At 33.4% G+C, this 16,770-nt stretch overlaps 2 protein-coding genes across 2 annotated transcripts; both read right to left on the bottom strand.

The window, feature by feature from the left end:
* Positions 1-2,810: 2,810 nt before the first annotated feature.
* LOC130957552 (uncharacterized) lies at positions 2,811-3,479 on the bottom strand. The gene has a single exon (XM_057884397.1). The coding sequence runs from the start codon at positions 3,477-3,479 to the stop codon at positions 2,811-2,813; it is 669 nt and encodes a 222-aa protein (XP_057740380.1).
* Positions 3,480-14,629: 11,150 nt separating this feature from the next.
* On the bottom strand, positions 14,630-15,692 carry LOC130957551 (uncharacterized). Its single transcript, XM_057884396.1, has one exon. The coding sequence runs from the start codon at positions 15,608-15,610 to the stop codon at positions 14,630-14,632; it is 981 nt and encodes a 326-aa protein (XP_057740379.1). The 5' UTR covers positions 15,611-15,692.
* Positions 15,693-16,770: the final 1,078 nt, after the last annotated feature.

Genomic DNA, 16,770 nt, shown 5'->3' with positions numbered 1-16,770 from the left:
CACTCACCTGAGGTATTACTTCGACGACCTGGTGCACTTGCCGGTCTATCTATGCGAATATTGCGGAGTCAATTTCATGCATCAGCTCTCCTGTGGCAAAGATTCGTTAGATTCTTTTTAATCTTTGTTCTCTACTCTCCTGTGGCAGAGATTTCTTTAATATTTTTCTTTTATTTCTTTTATTTCTTCTTCTTTTCCTTTTTATCATTCCACACTATGAATATTCTTCACACTATTCTCTCATTTCTCCACTAAGTATCTTATGGAAAATAATTATAAAGTTCTTTAATTAAGTCTGTGTTCTCTAAAGCTTTTAAAATTACTCTACTTGCTTGCTTTATCACTAATAATACACATTATAATATTCTTATAAGATAATATCTTTGATAAATAATAATTATAATAATAATTTATTTTAATATAAATAAATAATTTTAAAGAAGTATTTAAAATAATATTTATAATATTCTTTTAAATACTTAGTTTATAAAATCTTATTTTTTTAAATTTTTATTAATTACTTTCTAAATCACGAACTTTTTAATATTCTATTTTTAACCATAATATTTTATAAAATTATATTAAAACCCTCACTTATTTTTATACTTATAAAAATAATCCTGAACTTTTATAAAATACCTAAAATACCCAAAAACTTATACAATTACAAATTTTATATTGATTTTTATATACAAATACAATGTTACCTTTCTAAAATAAAACTTAATTATTAAACTTCCTCTTATACCAAAACTAAAACCCTTGAGCTTTTTCTTTTAAAATAATACTTGTATTTTAATCTGTTTTCGAGTTTTTCGGTTACCGATTCTTCGTAACTTTTAATTTAATCTCTCGGCCATCAAACCTCACCAATTTTCGCTTGATCCTAAATGATATTTCAGCCCAAAAATCCTCAAAAAAGTTTGTCCCTACTGGTTTCATCACAGTCAAACCATGAACTTCACAAATACATCAATATATTGTAAAAATTCAATATAAACTCAGTCAAACTCAATCAATAATCAATCATAACACCAATCACTTATTCAATACAGATTTAATCATTGAGAATTTATCGAAATACTACTTTTGAATGAAATTAAAACAATAGAAACTCTGGAGAAATTTTTTGATTGAACTGCTAAAAAAGAAAGCGTCAGAAATTGTTTGTACCTCTCCTAGAACTCTAATTGGCGGATTTCAAAGAGAAAGGGAGTTACGTCACCGTTAACTTCTACCAAATAAAAGTGATGTCAATATGTAAAAAAAAAAATACAAAAAATTTTATCGAATTAAATTTTTTATTGAAGTTACGAATCTCAATAAATTAAAGCTTAAAAGGTCACAGTTCCATGGAGGTCTCCATGATTTCACGTTCTCTCTCTCTAGGTTCTTTCAGTCTTTCTTGTCTTCGGTGGTTTTAATTGAACATAAGGGAGGTTTTGATGATAATATTACATGGTGATGATATATATATATATATATATATATATATATATATATATATCCCTTAATGGCTTCGGCAAAATGGATGGAACTAATAATAATAATAATAATAATAATAATAATAATAATAATAATAATAATAATAATAATAATAGTAAAGTATTATTTTTTTCCTAACGTTTGAAGTAAGTTTTATTTGTGTAATAATAATAATAATAATAGTAAAATATCGTTTTTTTCTTTAACGTTTCGGGTAAGTTCTATTTGTGTCTCTAACGTTTAAATCGTCCTATTTGTATCTCTAACGTTTATAAAAATGATTCAATGTTATCCTACTATCAATTATACTAACAAATCAGATGATATTTTTTAATTATTCTCACTTGGATGTATTCATTCTCAATTAGGTCTCACTTTGATGTGTTCAATTTTAATATTATACCCACTCTTTGTGTTTAGATTCAATTATGTCTCTATAAAAGTGAATTATATAAATGTTGTAGGAATTAGTTTCAACTTTCGATGAGCTATTTTTCGAAGTGGTCTATCCTAAACATTTGTATTCTAACTTTAAGAAGAGATTTTTAAAACTGAAACTAAAGCGTTCATGATGTGTAATTGACGACAGGATAACATTGAATCACTTTTACAAACGTTAAGGATACAAATATGATTATTTAAACGTTAGGAACACAAATAGGATTTACCCCAAACGTTGGGGACAAAAATAATACTTTACTCTAATAATAATAATAATAATAATAATAATAATAATAATAATAATAATAATAATAATTTTTCTTATCTTTTTTAAAATATCTCATTATAATAAAAATTATTTAAAAATTCTAATAGATTTTAAACTCTAAGTATCATAAAATTTAATATAATTACTTTTAAAAAAATTTAAATAAAATAATAAATCATGAATAACTTAATATTTAATTCTCAAAAACTCGGATGATTACATGGTTCCATCTATTAAACCATTGTACGCTGAGCTGACATTAATTACGATGTAATTAATGCTTATTGTTTTCGACATTGCTTCCTTTCCAAAAGTGGTGTATGAGGAGATGTATTCCAGGGATCGTATTGGTGTATCCCTTAGCCCGAACAGTTTGTCTGGGTAGGCTTTTAAGTCTTTTTCTTTCAGCCTGAGCTTGCCGAAGGTGAGTTTAAATAGAATGTCTACTGAGATACCTTAATCGATTAGAGTTCTATGGAGGTTCACATTAGCAAGGATCATAGTTATCACCATAGGGTCGTCATGCCTAGGGGATATCCCTTGAGCGTCTTCTTTGGTGAACGAGATGGTGGGCAGTTCGGGAAATTTACTTTCTTCCCCGACCTAATATACCTCTTTAAAGTACCTTTTTCCGTGATGATTTAGACATTCCTCCTCCAGCAAATCTCCCATAGATCGTGTGTATGTGTCGCTCTGGGGTCTGTGGTAGACGTTCTTGTTGTCCTTCGTCTTCCTCCTTCCTTCTGTTCCTTGGGTCGTCCGACCTGTTCACCAGATATCTGTCTAATCGGCCTTCTCTGGCCAACTTTTCTATGGCATTCTTCAAGTCGTAGCATTCATTGGTAGAATGTCCATAGAGCTTATGGTACTCACAGTATTCAGTCTGACTTCCTGCCTTCTTATGTTTAATTGGGCGATGAGGTGGGAGCTTCTCTGTGTGGCATATCTCTCTGTAAACATCCACTAAAGAAACTCTTAGAGGGGTGTAGTTGTGGTACTTTCGGGACTTTTCTGAGTTTTGATCTTCCTTCTTTTTGGGTTCTTTTTCTTTTTTCCGAGATGGATAGGGCAAGCTGGATCGTGGAAAAGGTTCCCTTAGTCGGGAATTCTCTTCCATGTTGATATATTTCTCTGTCCTTTCTTGGAATTCATTCAAAGAAGATGCGTGTCGTTTAGATATTGACTTGGAACATGGCCCTTCTCTAAGGCCATTGACCAATCCCATGATCACAGCTTTGGTAGGGAGATTCTGAATCTCCAAGCATGCCAAGTTGAACCTTTTCATGTAGTCTCGAAGGTTTTCTGTGACCTCTTGCTTGATTCCTAACAGGCTCGGGGCATGCTTTTTTTTATTCTTCTGGATGGAGAATCTGGTTAGAAACTTCCTTGCTAGGTCATCAAAGCTAGTTACCGACCTGGGGTCAAGTTGTCAAACAACTTCATTGCCGCTTTGGTCAGGGTCGTTGGGAAGGCTTTGCAATGGTAGCATCAGAAGCATCAACCAGGTACATCCTGCTTTTGAAGTTGCTGAGATGGTGCCTTGGGTCGGTTGTCCCATCATAGATATTCATATCGGGTGTTTTAAAATTTCTGGAAACATTAGCCTGCATGATCTCTTCTATGAACGGGTCTTCTCCACCTAAGGGGCTATCTTTCTAATCTGTCCAGTTATTTCGGCTCCAAAGATTGGCCTCTAACTTGAGGATCTTTTCTTCTAGCTCCCTTCGCTATCTTACTTCTCTCTGTAATTCTCCTTTTGCCTTCCGCTATCGCTCAGCTTCGTGCTCGAGATGTTATAACCGCTCTCGCTGACCGTAGACTATGCCTAATATTGCGCATTCCACCAGAAGTTTGGTCATACCACTGAAGAAGGTGTAGTAGCTAAAGATCTACTGAAAAAATTGACAAGGTAGGGTTTATTGGACAAATATGTCAGCAGTAGAGGGCAAAAAGAAATCAAAACATGGTAGCAGACCAACCAAACAATAATTTAGCTCTTAAAGACAAGGAAACCTGGAACGATACATCAGACTTTTCTAAATCAAATGGTGTAATATATTTCGGGAGGTTTTGCAGTTGGAGGAATCACCAACACGGCTAGAAAACAAAGTTACCGAACCATGCTGACCATGGAAGGATCCTTCAGAACATAAGAAGTATCACTCCCCACAAAATACATTTCTTTTGACTAATTGGACTTTAAATCACAATGCTCAAACCTACACAACCCTGTGGTGATCTCCGTGAACGTAGGAGAATTGACGGTTGAAAAAGTTTTATTGGATCCAAGAAGTAGTGCCGATGTATTGTTCTACTCAACATTCCAAAAAATGCAGCTCAGCGACAAAGCCTTGCAACCCTCAACCGGAGAATTGGTAGGGTTCTCTGGAGAAAGGGTACCCATGACAGGTTATGTATAGTTAAGAACAACACTGGGGGAACCCCCAAGTTTGAAAACCTTAGATATTCAATTCTTAATAGTTGATTATGTTAGTTCTTATAATATCATCTTGGAATGACCATCCCCTAACTCTTTTGGAGCTATTGTTTCTACAATTCATTCATTTGTAAAGTTCCATGTGCAGGATATAGTAACAGTACATGCCGATCATAAGGACGCACGACAATGCTACAACACAGGTTTAAAATTGAAGTTACCAGCAAAAGAAACCATTCAAAGAATCAACTATGTCTACAATGCAGAAGACATCCTAACATTAGCTGAACTAGATCCCCAAGACAATTTTTCTAGCCAACCTACCCCAACTAATGAACTAAATAAGGTACCACTAACTGAATTCAAACACCAGTATACTAACATCAGATCTGCTTTTTCTGTAGAAAATGAGCAATAAACTCACCAAAGTCCTCAGGTCCCACGCCGACCTCTTTGCATGGATGCTAGCATATATGCCTGGGATCGATCCAAATATTATATGCCATAAACTTACTATCAACCCAAGAGCCCGACCAGTATGCTAGAACAAGTAAAACCTGGGGACGAAAAGGAAAAATACAGCCCCAACAGAAACCCAGAAACTACTCAACGTAGGATTCATCAAAGAACTAAGATTCTCATCATGGTTGAAAAATGTAGTCATGGTAAAAAAGAGCGTATGTATGTGGAGTTTACAGACTTAAACAAGGCATGTCCTAAATATTTGTAGCCATTGTCAAACATCGACAAGCTAGTTAAAAACACATCAGGATTCAAGGTGTTAAGTTTTATAGATGCTTGTTCTGGATATAACCAGATACTGATGCAACTAGAAGACCAGGATAAGATTGCATTCATAACGGTAATTTTTCTTATAAAGTAATGCCTTTTGGACTTAAAATGCAGGAGCAACAAATCAGTGGGTGATGGATAAGATTTTCAAAGAGCAAATAGGTCAGAACATGGAAGTCTATGTCAATGACATGGTCGTCAAATCGGATTCAAAAGAAGCCCATCTAGCCGACCTCCATGAAGTCTTTCACCAACTGTGGAAATACAACATGCAGTTAAATCCGGGGAAATGTGCATTTGGAGTACATGGTGACAAATTCTTCGATTTCCTACTGACACACAAGGTAATTAAGGCAAACCCCGATAAATGTCAGGCCGTCATACGAATGCAATCACCCAAAATACCAAAGAAAGTACAATAACTCACCAGTCGACTCGCTACACTATTAAGGTTTTTGCCTGCAGTCGCAACACGATCTTATCACTTCTTTAACACCCTTAGAAAAGCAAAAAAAAAATCACTTGGACCGACGAGTGTGAACAAACATTCAACAACTTTAAGAATCTCCTCAGTTCACCACCAATTCTTCGAAAACCACAACATGGTAAATCTCTCTACTTATACCTTTCAGTTTCAACTCATGCAGTTAGCTCTGTACTTGTCACAAAAATAAGTAACGAACAACATCTAGTTTACTTCATAAGCAAGGTGGTATAAAACGCAGAGACAAGATACCCAACCATAGAGAAGCTAGAGTTCACTTTAATAGTCATAGCCAGGCGCTTACAGCATTATTTTCAGAACCACCAAATCACAGTTCGGACAAGTCAACCACTTCGGCAGATATTATCATGACTAGACCTGGTAGGATGACTAATCAATGATCGTCAAATTATCAAAATTCAACATCTCCTATCAGTCAAGAGGATCATTGAAGGCTCAAATATTGGCCGATTTAATCACTGAATTTACAACCACAGAATAAGTCTTAACAGTATGGGAACTATATGTCGACAGAGCTGCCAATGAGGGGATTGCAGAGTAAGAATCCTCCTTAAAGACAATACCGATATTTATGCTGAATAATCTATAAGGTTCTTGTTTCAAGCAAGCAACAACCAATCCGAGTATGAAACTTTACTCGCCGTACTTCGATTGGCAAAAGAGGCAAACATTCAAAACCTCAAAGTTCATTGTGTCTCTCTCCTTGTTGTTCAACAAGTAACTGGTAATTTCCAAGTAAGAGACTCCCTCTTAGAATAATATTTAAATGAAGTAAAGAATCATATACAACATTTTAAACATTTTGACATATCACTCATACCTAGGAAACACAACAATAAGGCAAATATTTTATCCAAATCAGCTACTTCCAGAAAACAAGACATTCCGAGTACTTTATTACAATTAACTCTTGATAAGTTGACTATATTTGATAAGAATATTTTGAGTTTGTCACATCAAACAGACTGGAGAAGGTCGTACGTAAATTATTTGAAAACATGAAACATACCATCTAAAGAGATTCTGAGGTTATTTAAGAGAAGGGCGAGTTATTACACACTTATGGGGGATGAATTATATAAAAAAAGGATTCATCCAACCATTACTCAAATGCCTTGGACCCATAGAAGCAGAGTTGGCGATCTCCAAAGTGCATGAAGGAATTTGTGGCAGGCATATTGGAGGATGGAGCTTAGCATCAAAACTCCTAAGGGCAGGATATTGGCCGACACTAAAAAGAGATTGCATGGAAAAAGTCTAACGCTATGATAATTGGCAAAATGTGTGCACCAATTATCCATAGACCAGCCGAGCTATTGCATGCTTCAGAAATTGAATGGCCTTTTCACAAATGGGGTCTTGATATACTCGGATCTTTTCCAACATCAGTTGGACAGGTAAAATTCTTACTGGTAGCTATAGATTAATTACCTTACAAAGTGGAGTGAAGTACAACCACTTGCTAAAATAACTTCAGATAAGGTACGCTTTTTTATTTGAAAATTTATAATATGTAGATATGGTTTGCCCAGACATATCATTTCAGAGAATGGTCGGAAATTTACTGATAAAAGAATAGCACCTTTTTTGACAAATCTTCACATAAAACACCATTTTTTCTCTGTAAAGCACCCAAAAAACAATGGGCTCGTAGAGGCGGCTAACAAAGTTATTTTGCAGGTTCTAAGAAAGAAATTGACAGACACCAAAGAATGCTGGGCCGAGCTTGTTCTTAAGGTTCTATGGAGTTATAACACAACACGACAATCAATAATTAAAGAAACTCCATTTCGATTAGTATACGGCGAAGATGCGATGGTACCCATAGAAATTTCCTAGGGTTCACTACGAACCGAGCTATTAGGTAATGAGGCCAACACATAGGCACAATTAGATGAAGACCGCAATTTGACAGTACTAAAATAAAAATCTATGCAGCTCACAATACAAAGAAAGTATAACAAATGGGTTAAACCATGCACACTACAGCAATGAGACTTGGTGCTCAGAAAAATCGAAGAAGTACAAAAACCTCCAGGACATGGGAAATTAGCAGCAACTTTGGAAGGCCCCTTCTAAGTATCACACCACCATGGCAAATGAGCTTACTCCTTATAGACATTAGATGACAATGAATTGCCCAATACTTGGAATATCGCTTCCTTAAAGTTGTATTACAGTTAATCCTTTGTAAAAGATGGGATGAAAGGTACTTTTTTTTTCTAATCTCGAGGTTTTTTCCCACAAAAGGTTTTACTCAGATAGGTTTTAATGAGGCCGATCATCCCGCGCCTTCCATGATAGAAGGATTTCCAAATTCAATCAAATATAATACTGTACTATTTATCTGAACATCAAATGATTTTCACAAAGCAACCGATAATATAGATCGGCAACATATTCAAAATTCAAAAGTCATATCCAACATAAAACCGACATCCAAGGTTGGCACAAGTTTAGCAAACAAAAAACCAACATCCAAAAGTTTACTTAGCACCTAAACACTGCTAAGATTCCAAACATAAGTTCAAAAATAAATACAAACAAAGGAGCCTACATATCGTTAATCAGCAGGAGCAGCATTTTCATCCTCCACCTATCTGGCTTCATCCTCAACCAGCTCACCATTTACCACAATCTTGGTAACATCCAACTTACCAATGTTAAACTCAAGAGCAAAGGTAGATACCTGGCTCACAACCTAATCAAAGCTAGCCACAAACATCTCCAACACATCATTCTCCAGCTCATGAATTCTAGATGTTATTTGGCCTTTGTCTTTATCACCCTCTTTAATCTGGTTCTGCAGTAAATATATTTGATCTTGGAGTTTCAGGATCTCCTGTTCTCCATTCTTCATTTTAGAAGTTACATCTATAACAACATTTTTCTTTTTCTTAACGGATTTCTCCAAAGCAATCACCTTCTCTAAAATACTAATCTCCTCAGCACCCAACAGTTCAGCAGTCTGACCTATACATAAGAGTCATGACGCAACTATCTACAAATGCATGATCACATTAGACACCAACAAAATAAATACACTAAATAAAATAGCAAAAATAGAATTTAATTGTATATATTTTTCGATACCCTCTGTATCAATACACTTCACCATCCCCCAATAACCAGGATATTGAGCTACTTTGTCAGCAAGTTCTATTAGGGGAAGCTGATCTCTCCACAAAGATTGTGAATTAATCCATTCAATAAAATCATGTAATTTTCTCTGTTTCTCAAAAATAGACTTGTCATCACTAGCATTCAAGTCCTTTTTAGAGAGAATTTTCAAAGATTTTTCGAACTCAAGCCTCTTTCTTTTTTGTGGAGAAATGAGCCGAGCACTTGATTGTGCGGTATCGACACTGATTTCCTTCACCACTCCAGAAGCACCATCCTCTTTTTCACTTTTTTTTTCTTTTGAACTAAAAATGATTGAAGTAGAGAAGTTGTCAAATTCGGCACTTGTCCACCTACAAACACAATGTAAACAATTATGAAAACAAGAGCAAGCATAGAGGTACATTTTCTAAAATCATTCACTTACCTGTATAAGTCCCTAGTGCCTTCTTATTTGATTCAACCTTTAGAGGAAACTTTTCACCTAATTTCTCATCTAAAAAGAAGAGATACTCAGTCTCTGACGATCGAACTTTCACAAACATAGCCTTAAAATTTTTAAATGATGATTTATTACAAAACAAAAAGAACTCCCGGAATAACTACTTAAGTTAACCCACAGACCTTTACGAACATCCTTGGACTAAAACAAATAAAAGATATATTCAAGGACGGAGGAAAATCAAGAAAGTCCATCAAAAGGCTCGAAAGAATGCCCATGCATTTGGATCTGCAATGGAGAACAATTCAACTGAGTCAAGACTTTAAACTCAAACTCTGAGAATGAGAATTTTAAATTTAGCTCTCTCAAACATGGAGTATAAAGATAAAAATATGCCCAATTTTCTCTTCTCTCACACACTCTTTCATCACTACTACAAAGAAGTAGCTGCACACCAGTATCAGAGCTTGGTTTTACCAAGTTTAAAGATTTCAATCCAACCAATGATTCCTCATTACTAAAGGCGGAAGCGCGATGCTTTATATCAACATGGACCCAACAGTAGATATCTTCCTTTTTCACTTCTACTTCTTTACTCCTATTCATCACTACAAGAAACCAAAAACAAAAGACAAAAAGTCACTAACCTTTAGAAGTCATCTTATTTTTGCTTCACACCTAGAGAGGATAGAATAACTAGTACTTTTTTCCGAAGCAAGAGCAGTAATAAAGAGCTACACTAATCTCTCGTACATGTTTCCCGCTTCTCCACGGTTATATTTTAAAGCCGATTCATTTAGAATGGTGATAGGTGGCTATGATTATCTCGAAGTAACTGCCAATGTCATTATTACACTTTTTCCCCTTTTCGCATTCTACAAAGGTAATAAATTAAACCAAGCTTGCCTATGCCCGCCAAAACGACGCGCGTTGAACTTGGAGACTAAGGAAATAAATTAAACCGAGGTATACCATTATGCAAAAAGCTCAACTTGCTCACATGCAACCTCATCAAGTCAAGTTTGGGGGCTGTGTTCCTAATCCCTCGCAAATCGACAGAAAACGGTTATACTTCAGGTACTTATTCAAAAAATTTTTTAAAGTAACAACAGCCCACTACGAATAACGATTTTCTACTTCCTCAGACCTATCTCAAAATGCAGAAACAATGGTGAAAACCCATTCGTCCCAAACAATGATAAATAGTAGCACTAACACAATCATAAGGGACACGTTCAGAAAACAAATCATCATCTCAGCACTTAGAATTTTAAAAGAGATATTTGACTGACTTGAGTGTCAGAGTCCTTTTTGCAGATTTTACACCCGAGTCGAAGTTTGGAGGATTGCTCATCTGTGCCTAATAGAAAGTTTGAAGCCTTCGTGGAATCTCAGTGGCGAGCTATAGTTTGATAGAATATCCTTCACAAAATAGAGTACAAATTTTATTTTCAACTAAAGTAATAAGAACTAAAATCGTACTTAACTCTAAATAAAATAATTTTAAAAAAATTGACTGATATTTATTTTAAAAAAAATTGATTTCCTCACCTTCCTTCCTTATTACCTATATATAAAGAGTAGTTGGACATTTTGTTTTTAAAATTTCGAGAATATTTATAAGGTTTAATTACTCTATTGGTCTCTATAGTTTCGTAAAATTTTTAATTAAGTCCTTATATTTTTTTCTTTTAATTGAGTTCTTACACCAAATTTTTTTTAATTGAGTTTCTACACTTTTTTTTTCTTTTTATTTGAGTCCCTGTACTGTACCAATTTTTTTTTTAGTTGGGTTCTTATATAATTTAGTCAATTACTATCAAAAGGAACCTAATTGAAAAAAATTTGGTGCAGGGATTCAATTTAAAAAAAAATATATAGAGACCTAATTGAAAATTTCGCAAAACTATAGAGAGTAATAGAGTAATTAAATCTATTTATAAGATGATGACACGATTTGTTTTTCTTTTGTTACAGGATCCTAATAATAAGAATGTTTATATGATACTCAGTTAAATGTCTCCTCTTTATCGTCGTTTCTCGAGTCATAGGGTCTATTGTATGTTTGTTTTCCTAGCTACAATATAATCAGTTATTAATTTAATATTTTTAAAGAAACTAGTCATACTATTATAGATATGGTTGTTATTTAATTCACGAATTAATTCGTAGAATTTTTTGAGTTTATATTTATAGGTAGTAGAATCGAATTGATTCGGCTTTAAACGTTCTTTTGGACAGATTCAGACAAATTTATTCAAATTCGCAAATTTACTCCCGAATTTACAAGTTTGATTTTTACTCAATTTTAAACGAAAACGTCATTTTGACTTAAAATAATTCGTTATTCGACATCTAGCTAACTCTAGTACTCCCTCCTTCTATATTTTCTACCGTTGATCTGCTTTGTTATTCACTCATTTTGTCTCTATTTTGTTGTTTTGATCATTGTTACATCTACTTCTGACTCTGCTCCTAGTTTGAATTTTTAAATTTTAACTCCTGCTTCTATTTTGTGTTTGTGCTTTTGCCCCTGATTTCATGTCTTGCTTTTGCTTTGTGGTTGAGTTTTGCTTTGTACTTATTGTATAATTGCGAAAGATTTAAATATACTCATTATCATTTATATTACTATTTTAATTTATTACGTATTTTGTGATAAAATTATTAATTTTAAATATTTAAATTTGAATAAATATTTTTTATGACTAAATTTGAATAAATATATATTATAATTATGATATATATATATATATATATATATATATATATTTTTTTTAAAATAATTTTATAATAAATAATATTATTTGAATTTACAAGTCGAATCTAGACAATCTCCGTAAATTTATTTATAGACTTGTGAGTTTGACCCATTAACTTGCTGTTCTCAGTTCCTACATTGTATTGTAGACATTGTAATTTATGTGATGTGTATGACAATTATTGCATTAGTGTTTTTTTTTCCTATTTCTAACTTTAGGGTAAAGGATATTCAAGATATAAAAGATTTAAAATTTTTAAAATAATAAATGTATGAATATTTAAACTAACAATGTAAATTTTTTATCAACAATATTTTACATTAATAATTATCCCTAAAAGCTAAACTCTAGAGATACAATCTATTGAAATTTCTGCATTTTGTTGCAACCCTAATAAAAAAATTAGGTTATAATTATATTTAAATAAAATGGATTAAATAGAGAAACTTTTTTATTAAAAATCAGGAAATTTAAAATTTTTAATGTATTTGTATAGTTCATTTATTAAAAAAGATACTATAAGTGTTCTTAAACAACCATATATGTTATATAAAAAAATAATTATCAATAATATTCATACAAAATTTGATTATTCTATTACCAGATTTAATTATTTTAATAATTAATTATTTTATTAAAAATATATATAATTTATATAATAACAACTGAATTTATATATATATATATATATATATAATCTTTTTGTAAATCAAATTAAGTTAACTGACATTACATGCAGCCAAATTGTACATGTCACTGTCAGTTGTAGCCCCAATATCAATTAATGACCACAATTTTAAAGTAATTGATGAGTGTAAGAAATATTTGGTTTAGTTACCATTTTATACACAAGATAGAATATTTTATCTAGCCCTCACTCGCAGGAATCAAGATACCATGTTCAGCAATGGAGCCATCACACTGATCTGCGTCTTCCGTTGCACACCGTTGATTCTCACCCAAATCTGACATCTCTTTCCTACAAAAACAAACACACCAGCCGCTTCAGAAATATTATTTCTGAAACTTAACCCCACTCCACGTGAATCTGACATGCTCAATTTCACCAATATATATGTATGCTTGCTTGAATTATTCACTTTCATTAACACGTTTGAATTATTCACTTGCATTAAAATCTATAAAAGTTGTGTGGTCGACAAAATTACCTCTTTATACATACTATTACTATTAGTATTGTCTATTGTTGCACTTTAACCAAAACTAAATTTTGGATATTAATTATTGTTTTTATTGTTTATGCATGTCCAACGTATGTAATTTTAGTGTTCAAGAATGTAAACGATTTTGTTAAGTAAATAATAATGTTTGTAAACAATATAAATAATAAGTTCTATAATTGATTCAATAAAGTAAAAAAATATTCTATTTTAAATCTTAATAGTAGAATAATTATCTGCACATCTAATGAATTAAATATCCAGTTATTATTAACTGTGTGCATGAATAAATCGAATCAAAAGAAATAACTATCTAATTAAAAATAATAAATATAATTATTGTTTATATATACTTTTTCTAATACAAAATAGAGATTAATCTTAATATTTTATTGATAGAAAAATTTTTTATATATGCATCTAAATTATGTACTATCATGCCACGTCTTTATAACTGAATATTATATTATTTTAATTGATCGAGTTATAAATATGATCTCATATTATATAATATTTAAAGTTTTATAAAGTGTGAGACCATATTTACAATCATTTATATATATCAGTTGCGGAATTACTGACGTAGGCTTTCAATTGAGTGGGATCGGCCACTCTCAAAATGGAAGCTGATAATGAGCCCTAGATTTGAAAATTTTAGGTCCACTATACGAACTAGTTTGAACTTCAACAATGCCATGACATGGTAGGTAAATTCAATGATTATATATATATAAATATGGCGAAAATTCACGCAATTATGTAAAATTAAAAAATTTAAAAAATTTTTAATTTAATAAACAAATAATATATTTTATCTTATATTTTTAAATAATAAACAAAAATAATAAATTCTAACAATTTTTTAATATTTTTCAATTTAACTAAATTAATTATCTAATAAATTTTACCTATTAACTCCACAACAACTATAAAATTTTAACTTAATGCCAGTCTTCAACTATAAATAAACCCTACAACTAACTATCACATAAATTCATAACATAATTTGATGTTGATAGTCTTATAATAACAACTAAGCTACATCATTCAAAAGTAGTAACATAATTCGATGTTAACAAAAGTTGATAACAACAAAAACAGGAGCTAGCACTAATAAGTAATAAGAAGAAAAGCTGATGGAATTTAAATGATTTTAATATTCCATAACACTACGTCCGCAAACATGAAAATGATTTTCAAGTTGGTTGATCTTCATTATTGATGTGAGAGTGAGGAGACTCATAATTTGAGTCAGAAAGAAGCTGAAGAGTCTTCAAAAGCTGGCTTCCTTTTCTTCTTCCTCTCGCGCTGCACTCTCCCTGAAGCGCAAGCTCCACTGCACGCGCCACTTCCTCAGGCGGAGCAGCCGTCTCCCTCTCCGCAGCCGCAGAACCTCCGTACACCACCGCAAGCACTCCGATCGCGTACTCCTTCCCGCGAGCACCCGTCCTCCCCATCATGGTTACCATCACAGGCACTGCAAGCGCGTGAGCCCTCACCGCCTCCGCGCCCTCCGCCACCGTGCACATCAGCTCCAGGGCGGCGAGGGCGCGCTCGGCGGGTGCGCCGTCGAGGTCAGGGGCCGACTCGACGATGGCTGCGACGGCTCCTGCCTCAACGGCGAGGCGGCGGTTGGAGGGGGAGAGGCAGAGGGCGAAGAGGATCTTGGTGGTGGCGGTGAGGTGGCGGATGACGTGGCGGAGGAGGGCGGGTGGACATGGTGGTTGGTCCTGAGGAGGGTTTGGGACGAGAGAACGTTCTAGAAGGTGGATGGCTGCGGCGCGGTCGGATTCGGAGCCGGTTGTGAGTTGAAGTTCGGAAAGGTGAAAGAGTTCTTCGAGATTGTTGGGAAGTAGAAGCGGTGGTGGAGTTGGTGGTGGTTGTTGTGGCGGAGGAGTAGTGGTGGTGGTGGTGGAGGGTGTTGTCGGGAGAGAGAACCTCCATTGGGTGAAGCTTTGGGAAGTTGTGGAGGAAGAAGAAGAGGTGGAGGACTCGCATGAGTTGCGAAGGTTGTGAGGCGGTGGTGGTGGTGGCGGCGGTGATGGTGGTGGAGGAGTGCTTGGGAGGGGTGGTGAGTGGAGGGTGTTGCCGGTGGGGCTGAGAACAGTTTGGGCACAGTGGCGGAAGAAGCCGCAGGAGAAGAGTTGGGTCTTCAGCTTTGGTTGATGGGGTTTCATGCTTTCTTTTGTGTTTTGTTAACAATCTCTGATTCTCTCTCTCTCTCTCTGTATCTATCTGTGTATGTAGGTAGATTTTGTGTTGCTTTTGATGTGCTGTGTTTGAAAAACTTACAACAACAACAACGTTTGTTTAGATTCTGTATTTGCTACAGGGATATAGAGACTAAGTCGGGGAGAATATATTCTCATTTGGAATTTACTTACCGTTTTAATGATTAAATATAATATTTAATCATTTTATATCTCCTATATCAAATTCTGTATTTATGATTTGGAAACACCAAACCAAACACAACCTAATAATTAATGAAATTATGAAATACTACTACTCTATAGAGGGTACAGGATTGATGGTGATGCAGTACGACGTGGTTTTCACTTTCTGTCATCTGTGTGTAAAACAAATTAGGATGGGTCAATATAGATGTGTCCTTGTCTTGCGAAGTTGTGGTGTTTCGGCTTCAGAAATATTAATATAATACTCTGCTGCACTTCATCATGGGTGTATTTGTATTTGGTGTAGTTCTCTTGCGAAATAAATTGCGTGATATTTGAAGGTTTCTTTGGATTTTGGTAGGCAACTGAAGTTGCATGAAGACGGGTACTTACAAGAGAGACCTTTTATTTTTTGTTTTAACTACGATAACAATTTTATATGATATTTATTTGTTAATATTTGATTAACGAAAATATTTTTATATTAAATTTTAAATTATAAATTTTAATAGTATAAAAAATAAAATATTAATCTAACATATTAGTTAATATTAATAAAAAAATTAGTCTTTTAATATTTTTTATATAAAAATATCTAAATTTTTACAAATTTTTAAAAAATAAATAATATTTTTAACATTAAATTTAATATTAATATAATTTATTTTAAATTAAAATAAATATTTAAATAATACAGAAATATTTTAACAATAACATCAAAATAATATTTTAATTTTGATACCGAAATTTTGCTAAAAAATACAGAAATATCTTTTTTAATATTGTATTTTTTTTTCTTCTTATTTTTCTTTCTTTCTTTTTTGCTTGCTTTCTTTCTTTTTGTTGCTCTTACTTTTTTCTCTAGGAGCATTACTTTTTATATTCGACTAGAATGAATATGCTTGTACTATATTGTAATTTTTATTTAGTTGAAAGAACAT

Source organism: Arachis stenosperma, chromosome 10 (assembly GCF_014773155.1).
Source record: "Arachis stenosperma cultivar V10309 chromosome 10, arast.V10309.gnm1.PFL2, whole genome shotgun sequence".
Classification (NCBI taxonomy): Eukaryota; Viridiplantae; Streptophyta; class Magnoliopsida; order Fabales; family Fabaceae; genus Arachis; species Arachis stenosperma.
This window is presented reverse-complemented; position numbering and strand designations above follow the sequence as displayed.

What these genes read in the sequence shown, in the direction of transcription:
- LOC130957551 (XM_057884396.1), bottom strand. Translation starts at nt 15,610, where the DNA reads ATGAAACCCCATCAACCAAAGCTGAAGACCCAACTCTTCTCCTGCGGC.
- LOC130957552 (XM_057884397.1), bottom strand. Translation starts at nt 3,479, where the DNA reads ATGAAAAGGTTCAACTTGGCATGCTTGGAGATTCAGAATCTCCCTACC.